At 36.1% G+C, this 25,388-nt stretch overlaps 1 protein-coding gene across 4 annotated transcripts in view; it reads left to right on the forward strand.

Annotated features, from left to right (window-relative positions):
• DMD (dystrophin) overlaps positions 1–25,388 on the forward strand; it is a 1,224,073-nt gene that overhangs the window by 361,815 nt on the left and 836,870 nt on the right. For all 4 annotated transcript variants that reach the window (XM_069873469.1, XM_069873460.1, XM_069873489.1 and 1 more), the window contains exons 3-6: positions 13,155–13,247; positions 14,232–14,309; positions 17,790–17,882; positions 23,274–23,446. In XM_069873469.1, the coding sequence (XP_069729570.1) occupies positions 23,286–23,446 (161 nt within the window). In that variant the 5' untranslated portion in view covers positions 13,155–13,247; positions 14,232–14,309; positions 17,790–17,882; positions 23,274–23,285. The remainder of the gene's footprint in view (positions 1–13,154; positions 13,248–14,231; positions 14,310–17,789; positions 17,883–23,273; positions 23,447–25,388) is intronic.

Consider the following 25,388-nt stretch of genomic DNA (forward strand, 5'->3'; position numbering starts at 1 on the left):
TTAAAGAGAGTAAGCCATTGGGGAACTTACATGTTATTCAAAATTAGGTTTTGGGCTATGCTCATGTTCTAAGCATAGTAAAATATGGGTTTTGTGTATTTAGATGCAAATGCTAATACTAATAAAGCTTAGTAAAATTTATAATATACGTAGCACCATATCTGTAAGTAAAGTCCTTACAGAGCTAGTAGATTGATCTGTCAGAAAGGTATCACACTGCCCCCAGGAGATTTTCCTCAACAGTAGTATTTTTCAAACAATTCAAACTGTCTTGATCCCTTCTTTTCTTCCACATTTTTGTTTGGCTGTTGCATTTTGGTCCTTCTTACAGAAATTAGAGTGCTGGCAGGCTATATATTTATTTTTCACTGATTGACAAGCACTGTGATATGTAGGTGGTTTCTTGGGATGAGAGTGCTTTGTATAAAAGTGTTGAGTTTGCTTTCTTCAGAAGCACTTTGATATTGCCAATTATAAGCTGTGAGGAAATTTCTTTTCAAGAGTCATTGGCACAAACGTTTAGAATTTATAATCATATTCTTCAAAGCCTCACGATAGGTAATACTAAGTTGTTAGAACTCATACAATCAATGAAATAAACCTCTTTCACAGCCTCCTTTTCTCTGAGTGATTACTGAATGGAACAGATATTCAGATACCATCATATGTGAGGTAATTTCAGGATGGAAGAGATTACATAGTCAATTCAGGGTTTTCTCTGTTTATACTTTTAAGCTACTTAATACCCCAAGTTTTAAGATCCTGGTGTCAAAAGGAGGCTGGCACAGAGCTTTACTGGACTACTAAGGTATAAAATTTTCAAATAAGTTTTTTATTTTTCTTACTTCTTTTGCTTCGTATAAAAGAATGTGATCAAGTTAGAAGTTCTGACAGTGTAGATATTTGTCAGAGTGAATGCAATATACAAGATGGATTTTGCTGGGACCCTAGCATATATATTGGATACACTACATATGGTCCCTAAATGTGAAATCCTAGAGGGCAGTTGTAAGGACATGGATGTAAGTTATGTCGCGTCAAAACCAGGTCAGGCCCCATAGCTGAAAACTACAGACAGCTGCAGGTTTAGTTTACAAATACAGAAAAAATCCTTTACAAATATAGAAAAGCCCTATACTACAAACAAAGGTCATGGAGCTGAGTATCCAGTCTCCAGTAGTGTCTAAAAGCAGAAGATCAAGGAAAATATATCAGCAGAGCAAACATATCAGGATTTATTTTTTCCTTTAAACTTTCAGTCTCCAACCTTTGCAACTCAAGGACCTTCCAATCCAGAAATGGCTTTTGGGGCTTAATAACTTTAAGTGAATTTCTCTTCTGTGAACTTCCTTAGTAATTCCTTAAATTCAGGTCAGCTTTACCATCTGCAGCCTTCTGTTGGCAAAGGCTTCCACAGCTTTTCTAAGTACTGGGTGAAGAATCATGTCCTTCTGTTTCTGCTGCAGCTGCCACCTGCCAGCTTCATGCCTCAGCCTGCCTAGTTTCTTTTAGTGCATGAAACAACATGCGATTAAAACACTGGTTTGCTCATGACATCACTTATGACTGCACAGATCTTTTAAAAATACTACAGCCCTGAACTACTTACCTTTTCTCCTGTAGGATGGTGACTGACCAGCAATTTGTTCTGCTGGTTCAGTCTTTAAATCTCACTATGAAGTCCATAATCTGGCAGAGTGATCTGTGCATCTGTCCCTGGAAGTTGCCTTTCATTGTGTTGGGGATTGTGCTGTCATTCAAGATAATTTGTTGCAAAGTGTAGTCTACCCACAAAAGGGTGATTTGATTTATGATGAAATAGAAATCTGGTTTGATTATTCATGGATTTAATTCAGTGTTTTGTAGCACCTATAGGAGAAATAATACCAGAATTCTTTCAAAATTAGTGCTGTTACGAATCAGTATTTGTATTTTGAGTTTGTTGGAAGAGTTCTTATGCAGAATGTGAAACCAGAGGGTCTTAGATACATCTCTTTACATTTAGAATTTTCTTAGGAGTCTTCAGGCTTGTTTATCACTCCTTCTTAACCCCGCTTTATTAATCACCTATTTTAGAAGAGCCCTAAAATAGTTGTTTTCTTCTTTTAAGTTACTCCACGGTGACTATACCAGTTATTTATCCATGTAAAATTTTGTAAGTTATTTGTAGACCAATGTTTAACATGTAGGAGGACCTTTGTATTACTTCTTTCGTCATAAATCTGAAATATTCCAGCCCCAAGATCCAGGCTGGTAGTAATTTTTCAGGTGAAACTGACACTTTAATACAATTTTTATTTAAAAAATTATTTGCTATATGATGCATTAACTGACTTGCTCCAAGGAATGTGTTCCCACCAAATAGGAGTTAGGAACCTGATTTATTTTATAGGCAGCATGCAGCACTGACTTAAAATAATTTTATCAAAAAAGGCGCAAGATCATAAAAATCATGGAGTAGTTGTGGTTAGAAGGAATCTCTGGAGCTCAATACAGGTTCAAATTAGATCAGGTTGCTTAGTACCTTGTCCACTCAAGTCATGAATATCTCCAGGAATCCCTGTACAAGACTAACTTTGCATTCCTCAAAACCGGCACTGTAGTTCTTTTATTTGTCCTGTTCACTTTTCTCAGGATCTTATGGTCATGTTTGCAGGAGCTGCACCTGACTTTAACATTCCCTTAGTCCTCAAGACTCTAGTTTAAACACAGTTACTATTTTAACCTAGGGCATGAAATTTACATGCGGTTTCAGAACAGTAATTCTGTTCTCTTAGGGTGCTTAGTTATCCTCTCTCCACTTTCAATGAAATGAATCTTAGCATGCTTTCTGTGTGAGTGTGAAACCACATGGACATTAAGGAGGTCTTGACATTATGCTTCACTCTGTAAAGAAAGATACTCCTAAGAGTTTGGAGCATTATGTAGTCTCATAGACATCTATGTAGAAATATACTCGGCATTATTTTTCAACCGAGGCGGCACATATGGACCATTCCATCTTGAAAATCTTTGATCATAAATGCTATAGTCCTTTTAAGGAGGACTTAATTAACCTAAGGTACATTATTGCACAATGTTTGATTCCCATGCATTTAAATGTGCATGTTTAAGATTATTTACAGTCAACTCAAAATCAGTTACTTTTTACTGGAGCTCTGGAGACACACGGTTTCTCTAAAATGTCAGTGAACTAAGAAATATATGATAGAGAGCAGCCCTTTGAATGAATAGTAAGCTATTAGTCAAAACACCTCCTGCATTTTACAATGCATACTTGATTATTGATATCTTTTCAGTTTGCTGTACATGTATTTAAGCTAATTAAAAGGACATTAAAATGTCTTTAAAAAAGGAAACATTCATGTTTCTACTGCAACATTCTATATAACCTCAGTTTTCTTATTTAATTATTGTATTTAATTTAATTTTTATACATTTTAGAAATTTTGATTTGTTGTTACATAAATTTATATTGTTTTGAATAGAACTGAAAAATACTGACTGTGATGCCTATTTTAAATATTTCTGTTCAAGTTTTCACAGAATTTATTTAGAACTACAGCACATGAAAGTTCAGTGAAGTGAGGATGTTTGAGATTCAGTGAAAAGCATCCTTGTGGGATTTCAAACTGTTTTCAGTCTGTGTAGCTTGCTGAAGGCTTCATCTTGGACTCTCATAGCAGAGCTCCGTCTAGGATGAGACTTTTGTTCAGGTTGTTCTAATGCTATAGAATCATATTATGGTTTGGGTTGGAAGGGACCTCTAAAAGCCATCTAGTCCAAAACCTTGCAGTAAGCAGAGACATCTTCAGTTAGGTCAGGTCGCTCACAGCCCCATCCAACCTGAACTTGAATGTTTCCAGGGATGGGGCATCTACCGCCTCCCTGGGCAACTTGTTCCAGTGTTTCACCACCCTCAGTGTAAAGTTCTTCTTTATATCTAGTCTGAATCTACCCTCTTTTATTTTAAAACCATTACCCCTGTCCTGTTGCTACAGGCACTGTTAAAACATCTAACATCATATAAAAGAGCTTTAAAGTGGAAGCATCAGCGTGCTCAAAATTATTAAAAATGCTGTAAATACTTCAGAATCTGCACAAAATTTGTTTCTATTCCAGGAAAATTAAAATCTGAAGGTGACATTTCTTTCCAGATCACAATGTACATCACTCTTTGGGGCTTGAATCATTTAGTAGGAGTAAAATACCTAAATTTCCTGTTACTTGTATGAAATCTTTCCTAGCTTTGAGAGTAATAGCAAATTTTGGAAGCAATAACAAACTTCAGTGAAAAAGATGGGTTTTTTTCTGAGTATCTGAATAAAAGCTCATTATAGTCCTCATTGATTTAACACTGTGTGACACTAAACAAAACCAGCATTGCTCAGAGATCTTTTTCATTTTATGGTTTAAGTTCCAGCATTCAAAGAATAATTGTCATGCAGTTGCCCGAGCAAGCCTACACTCTACAGTAAATAACACTTTCTAATTAGTGCTGATGTGAATTGGAAACTGAGTATCTCATTAGCATACATAGGAGCAGTTGAGGTTAAACTCCATGAACTGTATAAATCCATGCATTATGTAGTCTGTTTCCTCTCAGTATTACATACATCAAGATTCTGCCCCTCACGTAGCACTGGTGAGGCCACACCTTGAATACTGTGTTCAGTTTTGGACCCCTCACTACAGGAAAGACAGTGAGATCCTGTAGTGTGTCCGGAGAAGAGCAATGAAGGTGGTGAAGAGGCTGGAGAATAAGCCTTACGAGGAGCAGCTGAGGGAACTGGGGTTGTTTAGCCTAGTGAAGAGGAAGCTGAGGGGAGACCTTATCTCTGTCTCGAACTACCTGAAAGGGGGTTTTAGAGAGCTGAGTGATGGTGTCTTCACCCAAGTGATAGGTGGTAGGATGAGAGGGAATGGCCTCAAACTGTGCCAGTGGAGGTTCAGAGTGGACATTAGGAAAAATTTCTTCACCAAGAGGGTTATCAAGCACTGGAACTGGCTGCCCAAATAGGTGGTTGAGTCACCGTCCATAGAGTTATTTAAAAGATGGGTAGATTAAGTGCTTAGGAAGACAATTTAGTAGTGGACAGGTACATTTGGACTTGGTGATTTCGAAGGTCTTTTCCAACTTAGTGATTCTACGATTCTATGTCCATACACATTTTGCTGACATTTGCATAGCTACTCAAAAGTGCAGTAATTCTTTGAAGAGTCTACTTAAACATAGCATCCTGTTTTATATTAATCCATGCAGAAATGCTGTGTGTCCCTGCAGGGTGTTCAAGTCCATCTGTTGGAAACCTCATCCAGGCAAGCCAAAGAGAATACCCATGTTACAGAGGTTTCTCTTCATGTAGGGCAATTAAAGGACTACTGCCATCTGCAGGTGATGTTGCCCAGAATTCTCCTACTCTTTGTTTAAAATTCTTTTTTTTCTAAGACTGCTTTATGTCAAAGCAGATTCCTTTTCTTTCGGTAAATTGTTGGACTGAACAGGTTGAAAGGTAAAATAGAATTGTCTCATGTCTTTCATCTTACACTTCTTTGATTTATGCGTTTAGGGATATCTTTGGGAACACTCTTTTCTCAGTTTCAGAAACTGATGCTAGTTTTGGAAGAGGGTAAGATCTGCAGTGCATATGTGGAACTCCAATAGACTGTCTGCTTTCATTTTTGCCATTTGGACTCTCTTTAGCTGTTACCGATTATTCCCGTTCATTGGAAAATCCAAGACACTAATGTGTTTCAATTGTTGTTGGCTTTGTGGACCCCTGTAAGAGGAGACCTGTAAGGGACCAAGACGCTAGGCAAATTTCAGAATGCATTTATTTTTAATCAACTACTACTGATTATCAAATAGATAAGAGAGAATGTCTAATTAAAGTGAATTCCAGTGGTATTGAATAATTTTATATGAAAATAGGAGAGCTAATAACTATTTTGGCTTTGGCTTTTAATAGGCTATATGTCTAATTAATAAATAATGGATTCCTTTTGCTTTCAGAGCAGAGAATATAATTCAGTTTCATGAATTTCAGTGATCTCAGGGATGGGGAGCATTTCAACATAAATTTAGGAAGTTCTGTTACGCATGGTGAAACTTCCAATATTTTAATTATCACGTAATTAATCTTACAGTAAAATTCAGCAAAGGAAAGGTAAATTAGAATATTCTACAAAGAAAATATTTTTGCATATTGGGTCTCAGAAGGCCTTATGTACTGGCTTCGAACGAGCACAATTAAGTGTACTGAGGAGGTAATATAGATTATTTGTAGAGCCTGTGCAATAATTAGAGACTGTGCTGACTGCTCTTCACTCGTTGATTAGCTCTCCTACTTCTTTGATGTCAGAACTTTCTGCACCTCTGTATCCTTCTTGGGGAAGCAGTAGGAGAGGGTAAAGCAAAGGTGAGATATGAGTTACTGTAAAAAATTATTTGTTTATTCTTTGGTTTACATTTAGTTTAGACACAAATTTCTGTGAGCTAAGAAAAACAGTGGTTACTACACTAACATAATAATGGTGTCTGTCAATACATCCGTATTTCTATTCTGGATATGTGCAGCCCCTGCTCTGAGATTTTCTGATTTATCTTAAAATGGAAATAACAAGATATTCTTCAGAAATTTAGGAGTGTATAAGCTTCCTTCTCTCAAATGGCACTAGAAAATTAGAATGACTCCGTGTGCTTAGGGGAAAATATCATTTTATAAGAACTGAATAGAAATGCCAGGACACTGAACATCAGTGTCTAGGTATGAAACCAGCTCATATATTGGGAATATGTGTCCTGTCCCCAAAATATGAAGTTCCTTCAGACAACTGATAAGACTAGCCCCTAGATCGCTCTTTAAGGGTAGAGTTGAGTGTTCTGGGCCTGCCAGGCATTTGATAGCTACTTTCTTGAAATGTGTGGTAATATTTGCTTAATTGCCTGTGAGAAGAGTGTGGCACCTTTAGAGAAGGATTTTTACACCTTCCTCTCAGCTGGTCAGTAGTAGTAATTTTTAAAATACTGGTATTCATCAGTTACTCCTCTGTGTAATTCCTTGAAAGCTGATGCTAGACTGCAAAAAAAAGATTTCTACCACAAAGGCTGGGAAAAAGACTGGAGCCTTGACAGTAGAGAAGGAAACTGCTTGTACAGCATTTAACTTCCAGCTTGTCGTTGTAGAGGTCCACTTGCAGCAGAATGGGTATCCCATGCTCTAGCAGGAGAAAACGATGAAGGGAGAAAGGATGGCTTTTGTGGCTTAAGTTATTGCTCAGTGCTTCCCATGAGTCAGTAAAGCTATAGCCTAATTAAGCTGTGTCCAGTGCATCTTTCTTCGTTCATGACTGGGCAATATCTTTTGCTACTGTAACAGTAACCCAGCATCAATGAAAGCAAATGTCAGTCACTTTCATAGAACTTCCCAGCAGAACTGCACAAACTGTAAGTGAGGATGCTGGGTAGAGAAATTGAACCTTTAATACATTTAACAGAGTAAGAGCAAGTATTTTTAATCCCTCTTTTATTAAAATTGACTTAGAAGATCTATTGAGATCAGCTGAGTGGCTTTTCTTACTCTTTCACGGAGAGAAGCTTCAAATATTTTGACTGCAAGAAAAGGGTGATTCTTTAGTCTTACTAATTGTAACATCTGTAAGCTAAGCAAGTTTTTATTTCTTTCTTACTGACATCTATTCAGCAAACCTTACAGATTTACAGTGACCTTGAGACAATTGCTTGAAAAGTTATGCAAGACTTATGGCTTATGTCCTTTTGCCTTTATGGATTGCATCTTGTCTTTTTTTGTAATCAATCAGCAGCCTGAGGTCCCTGCCAAACTGCAGGGCACCTCTGGCTCTTTGTTCCACAGCTCTGCACATTGTGAGCACGACTGGTCTGCACTACAGCTGCTTTCCAGGTTCTGCAGTCCAGGTTTCCTACCCATTCTAGAGGCACAGCTCTTGTCCCAACCTATGGACTCAGTTACTTACCTGTCCCAGCAGCCTGAAGAAATTCTGTGTTCTCTATTTTTATTGTAAGCTGATTTTTCCTACTTATGCCTAATATAACCTTAAATCTTCTGTCTATTGTCATGCCTAATATTGAATTCTATATCTTCAGAGTGCCTTTTCTCCTTTAATTTATTTTCTGTCTCTCTTCATCTGTTGATAGTTTTGGTTGATACATTTCCCAGACTAACTGATAATAATAAGCCAATAATACTGTAAAATGCATAAGAAATAGCAACCAACTTGTCCTTCTGTAATAATCTTACTACCTCGTCTGTTTTCAAATTAAAAGTGTAATCTACATGCATACTTGTCTGTGAAAGGAAATGAAAAGTCTAAGATCTCTTCCTCAGCCAAGTTTTTTCTGTTTATAATTTTTCTGAAAAAAATGGGAAAAAGTATCCATCATATGGCATTTTTATAAAACAGGAAAAAAATCTATATATTAAAGAACCTCAAATGATAGCCATGTTACAGTATTCTGTCATCATGTACTTTGATGGACTCGTTGTTTGAAATTTTGTGTGTTTATGAATCTCAGGAAATAGAAGTACATTTCTACCCTTTGAGCTTGTAGAACTAAATTTAAGTTATGACTTGTTTTTCATCCTTTTCACCTATTTTCCTTTCCTCATCCTTCCTAGCCTCTTCCCCTTACCATTTTGTTTCCCTTTGCTCTATTTTCCCTTATTGTAGGATTTACCTATGCTAATTTATTCTAAAACAAGATGCTGTTTTATGCTCATGAGAATTTTTGGAGCTTTGACTTATAGTTTTTGAGCACTAGGCAACAGGAGGGGCAATATTCACGAACTGATTTCTTTGTATGTTCTCTGGGCAAGATAGTTTTCAATTATATGATGTTCTTCTCTGTATTGCTTTCACAATTAGTAGCTTTCACATAGCTCTGAACAAAGAGCTTTTCATAGAATAGCAGCTTTTCATGTAATACTTCCCACAATATTAACTTCTTCCATAATGTATCTGATGAAGGAGCTGATTAAGTAATTTACTTATTTGATAGCATTTATTTGTTAAATTTACATAGAGAGAATGAGGGCTAACATAGACTCCTTGGAAAGAATAACACAGAAATTACAATGGAAGTACTAGTAGTGAGATAAGTATGATGGAGCTTGATGTTTTAAGATTTCTATATATATTCACACCAAAAAGCTTGCTACTACATTTATCTATCAACACTTACTTTCAGTCTGTCTCTTGATTTTCTGTTTTCTTTTTTTCACATCTGGTTTTTTTTCATTTTAGATAACATCCTTTGGCATAAGATTGGCATAAGTTCCTGTCTGAGTTTGGAAAATTAATATGCTTTACATATTACTTCAGTTTAATTAATTCTATGAGCACTCTAGAATATGTACATGCAGTTGAGTTAGTATATGGAACACTCTTAAGTATGCATCATTTGCTTGTAACACTGGGGGGGAAGATTCTGCTTCAAGTTCCCATTTTCCTGAGTTGTTAATTGTACATTACCCCATAAATCTTCTAAGACCTGGGCTTCTGTACCTGACCATGGTAGTGTAGGGTTTTTTTTTTTCCATAGAAATGTATTTTGTGAATTTCTTTCCTCAGTCCTTATGTAAGGTGGAGGATTAATTTCATCCATGATAAACCAGGAATCTTATCTTCCTTCCTGTATCACATTTTCTGATTATTTTATTTTGAAATAAAACTCTTGGATTTCCTTCAAGTCCCCTTATGTTATGTAAAGATCAGCAGTTGCAGCCAACAGCTTTATCTGCTAAGCCAAGGAAATTGTCTGTATTTTGACCTTTGTTTAACATGAAGACAGTAGGTTAAAATAATATGTAAAACTATTGTACACTTAAATCCCTAGAGTCTTTCTAGTCATGAAACTTCTAACAAATTCCTATTTTAGATTTTTCCTTTGTTTGTTTGACTTACAGAAAGTAACTTATGCTTATTTCTTTTTTTAAAATTTTTTAATTTCAATTTTAGTTATTCCTTCTTTTTCTTTATTTGGTGTATTTTTTATCATTGTCCTTTTCATCCCTGCTTCCAGTCCCCTCCATTAATTGTTGGTTTCCCTGAAATAAACAAGTAAGGAAGAGGGAGATGTTCATTACTTTGCTGATATACTCAACTAATGTTATAGATAGCTTATATATTGATTAATATCATACAATTATCTCAAGTTTCATATTTCTGGTAATAAAACTATCAGTTGGGAAATTAGTACAGCACTGATGATAAGTCTGCTTGTGTTTCCCGTATGGTATCAACACTCTTTCCTCTGTCCTGTACTCTCTTGTTTCCCCCACCTTTTCCATCACTTTGTTTTTTAAGAAGAAAAACTAAGTGGAAACCAACAATCCATCACGCAGCTGCTTTGGGCATTTTAAAAAATTAAGTTTTGAATAAGATTGCAATACAGGGGGAGTGATAAATCAACATACATACAAATGGCACAGGAGATTCTTCTGAACATTTTCATTCCTCTGTAGATGAAGGGTAGTGGCTATCGGTCACAACCTTAAAAAAAGTTTTAAACAAGGATATTTTCAATAAGAATTTATAATAAAGGACTAGCATTTGTTTTGGCAAGTCTTTGACTTGCCGCACTTGTTCTTTCCAAGCTTCATACAACTTAACATACACTTTTCAATGACACAATGAATTTCTTTGATGCATCTTTAAGTTCATTGTTTCTGAAGACTTACTGCAATGCTGATCAAGTGAAGACATTCAATCTATTTGAGAAAGAAGACTTACTTACCCAGTTGCCAGAAAAACAGCAACCTTCTTCAGGTTAAGGATGATATGTGTGGCAGTAGTACAAGGTGTCTTAAGGTATTTTTAGTTGCTGATTCATGGAAGGTATACTTCCAAGACCCTAAAAAATTGTTTTGTTTTAAGGTTTACTTGTAATACATCTGTAATAAATATGCCCTTCTGGGATACTGCCATTCTATGTCTATATTTTCTTTTTGAAAGCCTGAAAAAAACCCTCATTTAATGTTTTATCAAGCAGAATTTTTGGCTGTCCTAGACGGATTTCAATCTAAACTTTATGAATAACTTAAATACTGAGAAAAGGAAGACAGACACAGAAAGTTATGAAGTCTAATTCTATTTTTTTCCTTAGGATATGAAGCAATATAATTATGTTCTGTTATCAAAATGTTATTGTGCTTATATGCCCAGGGTTATTCAGTGACATTACAGGCACAACTCTTCCATAGTGTTACAGAAGGACCTATTGATCACTTCAAGTTTCTAAAGAATGTTAAAACATTCTCTTAGAAGTCTGCAGGTCTTATGCTTCCCCTCTGTAAAAATGACTTTTGTTCTGCAAAATTAGGGAATAAAATAAAGTCTCTTTAATTTAGTCATATCTTTTAATTTAAAATTTGCACTGTATAGTGTAAGTAATAGGCAAATTCAGGAATACTGTGCATGCCTTGACTTGCATAACAACATGACTGTTCATACCATAATTTAAAATATTTTATCAGAACTATTTTACATACTAAATGCAAAGCAAGAAATAGAGTTGCTGGGTATTGTTAGTTAAACAGATAACTCGAGGGCTTGAGCAGGGTGAGTAAATCATATATGAAATATATTCAGTACTGGTTTTCAGATATTTTAGGTAGTCTAGTGGCAGCACTTGCGTTAACTAAAAATAACTTTAATTAGAATGCATAGTGCACGGTGTGGAAACTGGCTAGAAAACAAGGATTCCCACTGCTGTAGAAAATGTTTGATGTTTTGGATTTGTTTGTTCTGTGAAACAGAAAAAAGACCTTACAACAAAACCCCAAAACTTATGGAATTGAAGGGAGCTCTTGACTCAGAGGAGCAGTCAGAGAGAAAGGAAAAGGGAGAGAGAGTCATGCCAGAATAGCCAATAGCAATGAAGTTTGTACTATACACATAAATATTTATTGATCATGGAAAAAATTAGCCTAGCGCTGGAAACTGTCCTTAATTCTGTCCTGCTTAAGAAGCCATCCAAAGGAATTGATACTTTCTGACAAAAAGTGTTTGTCATAAAATTCCCAACTAGCTCTAATGAGTATGGCAATACTTATTAGTACTAGAACAATGCTTCTGACAGGAAAGCAAATCTTTTCTCTGTGTGATATGGATTCCCAGTTTTACATTGCTTTGTAATAAAAGTAGATGTGGAATGTAGTTCAGCATGGTGTCAATTCTAGCAAATTAAAGTACAAATGCTTTCTCTCAAATCAATCAAAGCATCTATGAAATTTCACAAAATAAAAATAATGTGGAAATGTGGATCTACTTGACACTGAACAAAATAATCCCTGTTTTTAAATGTGGTTCTCAATAGCTCTCAGACATACAAAAATGTCAAAATTCATAGGTGCACATAAATATTGGACAGTGACCAAACTATACAAAATTATATTTCTATATATTTAAAATGTAATTAATTAGTCAAATCATCATATCAGAAACTTGACTTGAATTTTAGAAAGGAAAAATCATCTACTACCACTGACATGGGGGAAAATCCTTTCATTTTGTACTGATTCTATATATAAAATATTAATTGTCATTTAGCCACTTACTGTAATGAGGCCGTGATAAAGTAGAATTCCAAGTATGACCTATTAATACAGAAATGTTTCTTAGATCTTCCCTAGAATAAGCCTGAGACTTATCTCTCTCTGTGTAATTCCAAGTTTGTTTCTGCCATATGAAAGAGTGATTACTAGACACTTAATGTGTATCTCTCAGTGTCTGGCTTTTTTGTTGCTTTTTTTTTTTTAAATGTGGCAAATAATTTTTTGTAATTTTCTCCTGAAGTGCACCTAAATTGCTGAGAATTTTGTTCTATTTTCATTCATATTCAATCCTAGCTTCGTAGTTTAAATTAATGGTATGTACACAAATTATAAATTATTTGATCTGCAGCAGTTTCTCATAAATTGTATCAACAGTATAATTTTAAGAGGGAATAAAGAATGTACATTCCTCACCATAAGAAAAATACCTGAAATAAGCTAGGCATCAATCTCTCTTGCTAGACACCAATCTCCCTCTCTATCTATGCAAAAGAACAGAAAAGTAGATGTATGCAAAAGAATCCTGTCTTTGTACTAACTAAAGCCGTTCTTTCATTTCAGTTTGGAAGACGTTATATTGAAGATCTTTTTAATGATTTTCGAGATGGACGAAGACTTCTGGAGCTCCTGGAATGCCTTACAGGCCAAAAACTTGTATGTGTATATTAACGCATTTAGTGTTCATTGAAGTCTTGATAGTTGTAGTAAATAGTGTTCATTAATTTCCATCATTGAAGAGGGCCTGCAGAAACTATTTTTTAGGGGTTTGAATATTTTTTACTTTCATTTGAAATCAAAGAAACATTGGTATTGAGAGATGCAATGGATAGTAGCTCTTTGCTAGGTGTATATTTGAAATGAAAATGCTCTACTTTGTTGTATACACTTATTAAGGAAGTGTAGCATAGAGAATTCATATAGATATTTAGATTTTACCTGGAATTCAGAAATTATTTATCAGTGGATGTTTGTGGCAAATACAAGGAATACAATTTATTGTGTAAACTTCTAATGTTTTGCTAATAAATTTCACACAGTTTGTGTATTGGAGTCATATATGTCTGAAAAGAGAGAACAGCTTTCTCTTATGAACCTGTTAATAACAAAGCCACACATCACATATATCTTTGAACATCCTTTCTTGTGCTCCTGCTTGAATTCTGTGAGCTTGAGATCTGTCTCTGAAAATTTCTTATACATGAGTAGTGAAGCAGACTGGGAGTTTGCAAATCAAAATCCAGAGAGACTATATTTGTAAATAAATACTAAACAAACTGATACTTATCTCTTTGGTTGTCATAGTAACATTCCTAAATTATGCCATGGAGAAGAAAATTAATCATAATAAAAACAATCCAGAATTATCTGATTTTATATAAATTTGAATGATTCACTGACTGAAAAAAAAATGTCCAGGTACCAAATTGTCTCCCAACTATGTATCCAGTTAGTTTCACAAATACCTTTATTTCATATTGGGAAGCTGAAGCTGCATGTGCACAATATACAGTAATAGTCTCACTGTTGTCGTGAACTTGTGAAGTAGAAAACAACAGGTGTAATATAAGATTTGAGTTACATATAGTGTTTTCTATTTCCTGATATTAAGCAGCCAAATTTGTTTTATTTTCTTTGTAGGCAAAAGAAAAGGGTTCTACAAGAGTTCATGCGCTGAACAATGTCAACAAAGCACTGCAGGTTTTGCAGAGAAATAACGTAAGTAATTAGCTGGACGGGGTCAGAACATCCTAAAGACAGCATACTTGATGCTTTGTAAGGGTTGACTCAGAATCTGGCCTATAGTATGCAAATACTGGAATCAAAACTGTTTTATTAATGTGACCTGGATATTTTGTCATTCAGCACCAGGATGGAATGTAATTCTAAGAACTTAATGTATGCCAGCAAATGTTTAAATAGTATATCTATAACGGATGCTTTCTGAAGAAAGATCAACACGGACAACTTGATGGTAAAGTATGGTGTATCAAAAACACTGTAAAAGGTTAATTGCAAGAAGCCATACATAGTTGGTTAGAAGGCACAACCTATCAAAACATCTATTCTCAAGCTTTGACAATTATGAAGTCTGAAAAACCTGAGGCTTTTTCTACAAGAAATCTTTTTGGTAAATTTTCATTGGTGTCTGTTCCTTATAGTTTGTAACAGTAAGAAAATGAATCACATCAAACCCACTTTCCATTCTACTTTGTCAAGATTGACTTTGCAAGCCAGTATCCTGTGCATCCTTTTTGAGTAAATATTCTCATAATATTTTCCTCATGCAAGCATTCTAAAGGACCCATAACTTTAGCAGATATTTTCACTGGCCAACTAATTATATCCTTTCTCCTCCTCAAGAATAAATTCAAAGATGTGATGGAACAGTGATAATGTATTCTGTGCTGCATATTATATTTGGTTTCTTGATAGCTGCAGTAGGTCACTAAACATGCTTCAGTTCAGTTGCTGAATAAAGTTCTCAATTTTATAAATGGCAGGTAATGCTTATCCATCTGAAGGTTTTTGCATAAATGAAAGTGACCTTATCAGACTGGCATAAAGACCTCCAGCTTGATTTTTCTTTATTTTTTTAGGTGAAATTTCTTGTAAATCAATAGAATAAGCTTCTAATTCTCCCAAATCTGCAATATTTGATATTGTTGAAGAAAATCAGCAATACATTATTTCACAGTATACAAGAAAACTTCAATTACATATACAAGTTTTCATAATGCAAGCTTCTAAAAGTATTTATGCACTACACGGCAGCTAAATCCATTAGTGTGTTTTTCATTCAGTTTTCAGAAAACAGTAGTCCCTTTCAGATATAGAAAGAAAACAGAGAATATTCCAGTTGAAGAATACAGAAGAAAAAACATTCTTTTGGAAAGTGAAGTGGTCATCCAACGGCCAGCATTTGTGTAATGAAAATCTAGCATACTGTAGATATGTATACGCTGTATAAAACTAGTATAAAGCCAAAAAATCTGCCTCTGTAATTGTTTCTTCAGCATTCAAAATCATATAGAGAGTGATTTATTTAGGATTTCAGGAATACAAAATCAATGGTTCTAAAGCTATTCAAAGACTGTGACTAATCTAAATTATTATGCTACTATGTGCCATTTTTGGTCTGAAGCTCTACAGTCATCTGGGTGCTGCTGCTTCCAGTAAATCCATTTCATAGAATCATAGAATGTATTGAATTGGAAGGGATCTTAAAATTAATCTAGTTCCAACCTCTCTGCCATGGGCAGGGACTCCAACTAGATCAGGCTGCTCCACCCTGGCCTTGAGCACTTGCAGGGAGGAGGCATCCACAACTTCCATGGGCTACCTATTCAAGTGCCTCACCACCTTCATCATGAAAAAAGTCTAGTCTAAATATTGCCCCCTTCACTTTATACCCATTCCCTCCCCAGCTTTCTTGCAGGCCCTGTTCAGGTACTAGAAGGCCTCTATAAAGTCTCCTCAATGCCTTCTCATCTCTAGGCTTAACAACCTCAACTCTCTCAGCCTGTACTCATATAGGAGGTGCTCCAGTTCTCTGATCATCTTTGTAACCCTCTTCTGGACCCATTCCAACCATTCCATATCCTTCTTAGGTTGAAAATTCCAGAACTAGACACAATACTCCAGCTACGGTCTTACAAGAGTGTTCTAGAGGAAACAAATTACCTCCCTCGACCTGCTAGCCATGCTTCTTTTGATGCAATCCAGAATATGATTGGCCTTCTGGGCTGCAAGTACATATTGCTCATCAGTGAGCACCCCATAGTCCTTCTCTGCAGGGCTGCTCTCCATCACATCATCCCCCATCCTGTATTGAAACCGTGGATTGCCCCAATGCAGGTGTAGGACCTTGAACTTGGCCTTATTAACTCTCATGAGGTTCTCACAGGCCCACTTCTCCAGCTTGTCTAGGTCCCTCTGGATGACATCCCGTCCTTCTGGTGTGACAACTACATCATTCAGCTCGGTGTCATCTGCAAACTTGCTGAGGGTGCACTTGATCTCACTGTCTATATCATTGATGAAAATATTAAAGAGCAGTAGTCCCAATACAGACCCCTGAGGGCCACCACTTATCACAGATCTCCATCTGGACATCAAGTCATTGACCACTACTCTCTGAATGCGACCATCCAAACAATTTGTTATTCACCAAACAGTCCACCCATCAAATCCATATCTCTCCAATTTAGAGAGAAGGATGTTGTGGGGGACCGTGTCAAAGGCTTTACAGAAGTCCAGATAGATCACTTCTGTTGGTTTTCCTGTGTCCACTGCCGTGGTTACATCATCATAGAAAGCCAGTAGGCTGGTCTGGCAGGACTTGCCCTCGGTGAAGCCATGCTGGCTGCCATTAATCACCTGCATCTATGAAACAGTGAGGATGCAAGAGTCATAATTTACATCCAGAAGTGCAGGTCTTCATTTGTGCTGTCTTGCACTCAAATATCTGAATTTCTCTTTCTTATTCAGATAGCATAAAAAGTAGGGGAGGATGAAGGATCATTTTATATGTGGAGGAAAGCGTATACTAGGCTGATAAATGCTGATGTGTTACGTAGCTGCAAATGCATAATATAATTATGGAAAACAATATTACTGGACAAATTAATGTGAAAAAGACTTGCGTAGATCACAGTCATTGGTTTCTTTGTATTCCAGAACACATCCTGCTTTGCCTTATACATTGTAGAATTTAATTAAGGCAAAATAAGTTCTATTTCAATCTAGATATGTAGAAAAGTATCTTGGGTTTGTAAGTTCTTACAGTGTCTAGATGCGTGTGTAGCTTTCAAAAAAGTATATTATGTAAGGTAATATGGAGCATAATACAAGAATTTTTTTGTTTGATCCATTAGTTTTGTGATTTGTAATTGTAGAGGCTTAATATAAAAGATTTTAGGATTGTTATTCTTAACTATTACTTTTAACTATGTTTTCGCAACACGATATAACTGGACTAATTGAAACTTTAGATCATTGCTTGCTTTTTGTCAGCTTATTAATTGTTCCATTTATAAAACATGAATTGGATGCTTACTAAACAAAAGAAACTAAATAAAGAGCTTTACCTTAGCCCATCTCTTCCTCTCCCTCACCACAAAGAAGGTTTAACACCAGACATATGAAAATAATACCAACCTCTTATGCTTACTATTAATCTTAGGCATTTGTTTTTAGGTTGATCTGGTAAATATTGGAAGCTCAGACATTGTGGATGGAAATCATAAACTGACCCTTGGTTTGATCTGGAATATAATCCTCCACTGGCAGGTGAGTGGCACTGTTGTTAACTTTCCATGAAGTGCTTTTATTTTATGATCTTTTTCTCCCTTATTATGCAGTTACAACCTACAGAGAAAACACAGACATTGCCAACAGTGTCCTAAATCAGCAAGTTTTATGGAAACCTGTTTGTTTATTATCTAGGACATTAAGACTCTTAAGAAATAAAATAGGTTTTAGAGCATTAGCAGCAGATCTTTTGACTCCAATTTCACAGTCAGATGTTGCAAGAGAATATCTAATACAGACATCTATTTGTCTATCTGATTGATAAACAAAGGCAACATGGATACATAGCTTTCACGGTCACTTCTCTGTTGAATATCTTATCAAGAATGACTTTCATACTTTAATGAAATAACCACATGTTGTTTTTCACTGCTGACCTATCCTACCAAGAATTGCTTTTAGAACACTAAAAATCTACTACTCTGACAATTTATTGAAGCAGATGTGGCTCATTTCGCTTCCTTTCTCTGGAGAGAGAAGGGGGGCATTATGATATAGATCTCAAAAAGTCCAGGAATAATATTTACAAAGCAACGGTTAATGAAGTGAAACTTTCTCAGCATATTCATATTGATTCAGTCTATGTTTAGTCTATATGTTAAGTTCTGTTTTTCAGTTTATTCTATTCATGGATTACAGAAAGGAAGTGACCTGCATGTTCTGAACTTCTCTTTCTATTCAAAATTTTGTAAACCAACTTCTAATTTGACCAGAATTCAATTCCAGTTTCTTTTCTATGGAGTATCTAAAGCCTGTTAGAAAGAAAAAGCCGTTATTATATAATAATATTGTTGCTGTTGCATAATGATGAGTCATAGTAAAAAAAACCAAACTATAAAGCCAGATTTTTAGTTGGGCATTTCTCTTTCTAAACAAAACCCAGGAGATGTCAGTGTGCTGCCTATTTCCCTCAAAGGACTGGAATGTTCCAAAGTGAATTTCCTTATTTATGTCTCTGTGGAGAAAGTCTTTGTTCTTTTCCAAATTTTCTTTCAGTGGTTGGAATTGATGGACTTAGGGGTCTTTTCCAACCTTAATGATTCTATGATTCTGTGATTTGCAGGATCTAGAATATGTTTGTGATTGTTTTGCCTTGTTAATAGAGTGGTACTGTCTTACATATTGACAGCACTTGTGGTGAAACAAGGCTGTATGTCTCTTAAGAAGGGATACTTCTTTGTGTTGGTATCATTTTGCCTATCCCAGATTGTTCTTGGTATTAAAACAGATGGAAGCATGACAAGCTGTTTTTAAAGACTAATTTATGGACTCAGAGTTGTCAAACTTATCTGTCAGTTGTCTACTCTTGAGTAAAACACCTTGTTATCGATTATAACTTATCAAGACTACTGTATTTGTATTTGGATGGTGTGCTAGACAAACCCAATAATAATACACAGGCTAGTTCATTTAGAGCATGTTACTGGTGAAGTTTCTGCTTGATGGTGTAATTTTGCTTTTGCTAATCCTTTCAATTACTGATTACAAAAACTTGCAGTCCTGAGAAGAATCACCTAGAGAAAGTTTATCTGCCTGGTGAACAGGCAAAAAGCCTCTTCCAGTTTCACATCCTGCAGCTAGGACCACATTAAGGCAGAATTGTACAACAGCAAAGACCATCCTTTACCAAAAAAAAAAAAAAATTAGAAAAGAGATGAAGAGGTGATAGAAGAAAGGTGAATGAAAGGAACAATGAGAATGTACAAGCCTGAGCGCTGAGTGGGCATCAGCAGTCCCATTGAGAAGAGGCAGTGGTGAATTCATTGCAGGAGACAGGATTTGTCTCATTCTTGCCACTCTCATTTCTGTTCAGTAGAAATCTTGTGGCTTTCCATATTCCCTGTGGTGATTGTGTCCTTTTTTATCTAACCTGTTGTTTAGATTATTATTAAAAGTTTCACTGGAATTGAACCGTTGTTCTGAGTTTAGCACCTGCTGCCAAAGCTCTTCGTGGTACTAAATCTATCAGAGTTTCTACTTCCTTGATGCTGCTGCCCTATTCCTCACAGTTCTGTTCCCAGCCTCACTGCAGCATTAATATTTAAGCAAAACCAAAAAAAAAGATAATTAGTTTCTGAACTGTTACATTTGACAAAGATTCTTAAGAGTGAAAAATATTCTATATTGCAGTGTGCAAGTTGGTTTGATTTTAAGAGCAAACTTATGTTCATGCAGAGCATGGAAAAAAAAAACCAAATGAGCAAAAATCTTTGTTAAGAGTCACAGCAAAAATCCCAACTTTCTTCAAAAAAAAGGTGATCAGAAGTCCTCTGCCACTGTGGGCCAGGCATGGGTGCACAGCTTTAAGCCACTACTCACTGCGGTGCTGAGAATAGCAGTTCTCCCCTTCTGTTCACAGCTTTCAGTTTGGCAGTTTGATGCTTCAGAAGTTATCTTGATGGTGCCTGTGTTGCCCTTTTCCTCCCTTCTATACAAAATTGAATCTTTTCTTATTACTGTAGTATAGGTCCAGCCCACAGGAAAAGTAAGTGTTTCTGTTCTCCGGAAACTGGAGTTTCCTACACCTTAAAGCTTTGTTTCCTGCCAGGATTATGATGGAGAGGTGTATGAGGGGTCAGCTCATCGTTCTACTGCAAGAGTCAGGGCTTACTAGACACTTCAAAATAACTGTAGTTTTTGAGCCTAAATGCTGAGGGAGCTTACTGTCCAAAAGCTCTTTGGGCTGACATGAATACATCTCTACGTACTACTGTTTCTGAAGAGTACTTCTTAACCAAGAAGCCTTCAAATACTTCCTTCTGACCTCATTGTCAGCCAGCAGTTTTACACTCAGGCAGTGATCTTCCTTCAGGGCTCAGCTGTCCTACAGGCATCATGGTGCTGAGCCCACAGCAGCGCAGCATCGTCTGGCATGGTGTGGTGCTGTGTGGTGCTGCCAAGCTGCCGTGTAGGGTGGAAGGGATGGCTGAGCCCCTCAGGGTGCCCAGGAGGACAAGGTGGCACCAATTATAGAACTGGAGTTTTCTACCATTTGTCATTCAATAGGAAGTGACCTCAGCCTTCAGGAAGAGATCACTCTTTTACTTTGTTATTTTTAAATGCCTGCCTTTCCCTAGGAGACAACAAAAAGTCATGAAATTAACAGTCTGTGCTGCCTTGGAGAAATGCAGGAAAATTAGAGTAAATCTTTATCCATTGTCAGTGTATTAAACTCAACAAGATGAGTTTGAAGCTACTTTGTAATCTTTTAATCAGATTTAGAAATAAATGCTAAGTTTTTGGCTTTGTCTGTGTAAAACAAAAGGAAAACTATCACCTGTATTTTTCTAAATAATTGCCTTCTTGACAGACCACTGTTTTTCTGTTTTGCCTAACTTCCTCTCTTCATACTTGTTGTTCCTTTCTCTTATGTTAACGTCAGCTTGAACACTTGATCTCTTCTGTAAGTTACAGACTTCTACATTTCTAAATCTTATATTTCTGGATTTATTCAGCTATCCTTTTATAAGAATCTTTGTTGCATTTTTCAAATACGTTTTGTTTGTAATATTCAGATAAATCTGCATTTGTAAATAAAAGCACATGATAAAAATCCAAAATGAACAAAAAAATCCTGGCAGGGACAATTCTCCATTACCATATTTCAGTATTTTCTAGTCTTTTGTATTTTTAAGCTTGGTGTGATAGATACTGAACTCAAAAAATTCATTCTTTTTAGCACCCAGTTTCATGAAAAACAAAATGTTTTGATAGTACTGAAAGGATTTTGCCTGGAAATGCAGGCAGCAAGTCTCTATTTCTTGCTTGAATCTCCTTTGGCAGCTACCAATAATATAGACACTGAAAACATTAACAAGAAACTCAAAATACCCACACAGACATATGAAGCATAACTAAATAGTATATTTACTGGTTTCCTAAAAATTTCTAATTTCTGTCTTCTAGTGTAGAAACGGACATAACTATAAAATGCTGCTATTCTTATCTGAAAGAATTTTATATTCACTTTCATGAGTGTGAATTACATAGATTAGAGACAGAAACGTGTCCCATGAAATTTAGAGGGGATCAGTTTCTCTTCCCATCTCACAAACTAGTGACATATAAAGTTAGCTTTATACCTAGGTCTCAAAAAAAAAAACCAAACCTGAAGGCACTGGTACTCTCTGGGTAGTATGCATCTGAGATGTAAAATCAAGGCATTCTTTTATTAATTCATATCTTCACTTATTCAAATGATTGAATTGTTTACTGTGAAACTAGCAAGCCACTTACCAGACTGAGCAATAAAATAAAATCTGGTTTTTTTCTACAGTACCAAGGTAATTAATATTTTGTCATTGATTATTCTTTGAAATTGAAATTCTAGCTTCTGCATCTTATGTTTTTTACCATTTCAAAGGAGTCCATCCTTTATCACAAACTATCTTCTGCACTGAATATTGTTCTTCGACTGATACTGGCTGCAAAGCAGTTCAAGTGGAAAATTGCAATGAAATTATATACTGCATAAGTGAAAGAGCTACCATAAGCAAATTTATAGTTAAATTGTATCTTATGGAGTATTTTTAAAGAGCTTCTAATTGTTACAAGATACATGGAGAAAGGAAAGATTTAAAAGGGATTGCTTTACAGGAAAAAAAAAATTGGGCAGAAGTTTCATTGTGTGCCTTTCACTAGTAAAGGAGTTGCAAAGAAATATGTAATTGGCTCGGTTATCATAGAATCATAGTATCGTATTTTTAGAAGCTTTCAGAACTAATGGCTTTTCATAAAGTAGGTCAGTAAGTTTTCTACAATGAAAGAGAAATAGCAACTATCAATTTAAAATAAATAAAAATAAAACAAATACAATATTCCTTTTATGCATGCAATGAAATTAACTTCCATCCAGTGCATGTATGCAAATACATTTGCACATTTAAGCCAAGAGTATTATCTGCTGTGCACTGAGCACATTTGTTTTGCTTGATTTTAGCTCTGTGAATGAGACGAGAATGCTTTTAATAGTTTTATCAACTCTTGCTATTTTTCATATTAACTAAGGATATATTTCCAGAGCAAAGAAAACCACAAGGAGAAATACTTAGTTTGTATGAACTCAGTCCTATAAGGTGTGCAAACTTGTGTGCCATCTCTGTTCATGTATGGAACACTTCACGTGGCACAGGGATGAAAGTATTGAATGCATGAACAATGGTGACTAACAAATCAATATCACTTGTCGTTAAGCATTCAGACTTGACTGCTATCATTGTACTGCAACACCAATTATGTTCCGTAATTACTTAGGAGGTTTTTCTTTAAGACTTAAATCTAGGCAACAGAAGGGGTGTTGAGTCAAATAAAAAAAAGTCAGCTTTTAATGATTAAGTTCAGTCATTGATGAAATTCTGTCTCTTATTGCAGGTCAAAGATGTAATGAAAAATATCATGGCCGGACTGCAGCAGACAAACAGTGAAAAGATTCTGCTGAGCTGGGTCCGCCAATCGACTCGTAATTACCCACAGGTCAATGTTATCAATTTCACCAGTAGCTGGTCTGATGGATTGGCTTTCAACGCACTTCTCCACAGTCACAGGTAGGAAAACTAACTTTTCATTATTTCAGTGAGCTTGTAAGAGACAGCTCAAACAAGACTTGAGGATGGTGTATGTGGGGGGTTTAGCTGCTTCCTATGTGGATTTTTCATCATTCTTATAAATGGCCACCTGTTTGGTTTGACCTGCATTCTGTCTTTGGTGTTGGACTGAATCCTCTTGTGGAGTGAAAGTGTCTGAGCTTTCCACAGCACAACCAAATATGCCAAGCTTAGATCTTCTTCTGGAATTTCATTGTATATACCAAGTAAATAGTCTCAAGGGGTATAGGCTTGGAAATTTTTGATATAAGCAAGGAATATATCCAAAACTAAGCCTCTGATGTTGTCCTAGAGTGAGAAGGAGATTTTCCTGTGGGGACTTAGAAAGGGAAAATGTAGTGTTTGTTGAAAGCCTCTGACGGTTGCTGGGTTGAAAGTATTGATTTACCTCAAAAGGACACAGCTGGAAAAGGCAGCCTTTGTTTTCAAAACCTTTCATGTTTTTGCCCCAGCTATTTTGGATTTTCACCTTCGCTCAGAAGTTGTCTTGTTCTAGTCTGTGCTGTATAAAATTCTGCTTTTAGAGATCCAGAGTTCTCTGGTGGTTCTGGGTACTTGGTTTAAGGAAGACAAACAAGCCAGTCTGTCTTAAAGGTCTAGGTCTTGCTACTACCACTTTTAAAGCAGTAGTTATTTTCCAATGTGGTAATCCTCCTGATCTCTCTTCTCCTGCTTCTATACCTCTCTGCTAAAGCGGGATGTCCTATAAGTTGGCTAACTGCTCAAAATTATCAGTAAGAGTTGAGGTTTTGAACGGCTAAATGGAAGTATTGTGTTTAGTAAGAGACAACAGGGATTTACAAGATATACATGTATAAGTAATAGGCCATTTATTAAAAGTATCATTAAAGGCTTACAATAAGCAAAGTTCTTCTGAAGGCATCGTCTGAAAAAATGCATTCATACCACCTTAATATATGCCTTCTACCTTAAAGAATCAATTGCTGCAGATATTTCTCCCCAAAATTTTCACTGTCTTATGTAACTGTATCTGAATGAAGCTGTCTGATTAAGTCTATTGCTATTCTAGTCTGAATTTAACACTGACAGCCATTTACAGTGGCTGTGCCTTAAACCACCACCCCAAACACAGTAGGCATCTCTTGCTCTGAGTCCATTTTTTCCCCTTATATATACTTGGTATCCTTGAGTAGATCTGACTGAACTATGGTCCCAGAACTTCTAGTCGCAAATGTTCTTTGCTAATAATGTTAGGAATGAGGCATTATCTTAGTGAATTTATTATACTCTAAAAGGGCTTTATGAATGTCTCTCACCTGCATTCAGTATTTATAACAACTGGCTTTCCCACAACCCTCCTGTTCCTCTGCCGTTGATGCACTGACACTTTCTTTATGTTCGTCAAGAATTTATGCAGGTGTTAGGAGAATTGCATTTGGGGAGCTAAATAAGAAAAGAACTAATATGTAGTGACTATGTCACTAGCTTTTGGTAATTGCTTTATTGGTTATTCATTAAAATGCACTTTGGTCAGTATTTTTGCAAACACTCTCTAAATTTACTTTTTTTATTTTTTCTGCTGATGATCGTTTCTCATTTTAGTTTGTTCTGTCTCTCATTTCATAGAATCATAGAATCATAGAATCATAGAATACTTAGGATTGGAAGGGACCTCAAAGGGCAGGGCCCTCATGGGCAGGGACATCTCACTAGATCAGGTTACCCAAGACCCCATCCAACCTGGTCTTGAACACCTCCAGGAATGGGATGTCCACAACTTCCCTGGGCAACCTGTTCCAGTGTCTCACCACTCTCATAGTGAAGAAATTCTTCCTAATGTCTAGTCTAAATCTACCCTTCTCCAGATTATACCCTTTCCCTCTCATCCTGTCACAACAAGCCTTTATGAATAGTCCCTTTC

The sequence above is a fragment of the Phaenicophaeus curvirostris genome, chromosome 1 (assembly GCF_032191515.1).
Source record: "Phaenicophaeus curvirostris isolate KB17595 chromosome 1, BPBGC_Pcur_1.0, whole genome shotgun sequence".
Lineage (NCBI taxonomy): Eukaryota > Metazoa > Chordata > Aves > Cuculiformes > Cuculidae > Phaenicophaeus > Phaenicophaeus curvirostris.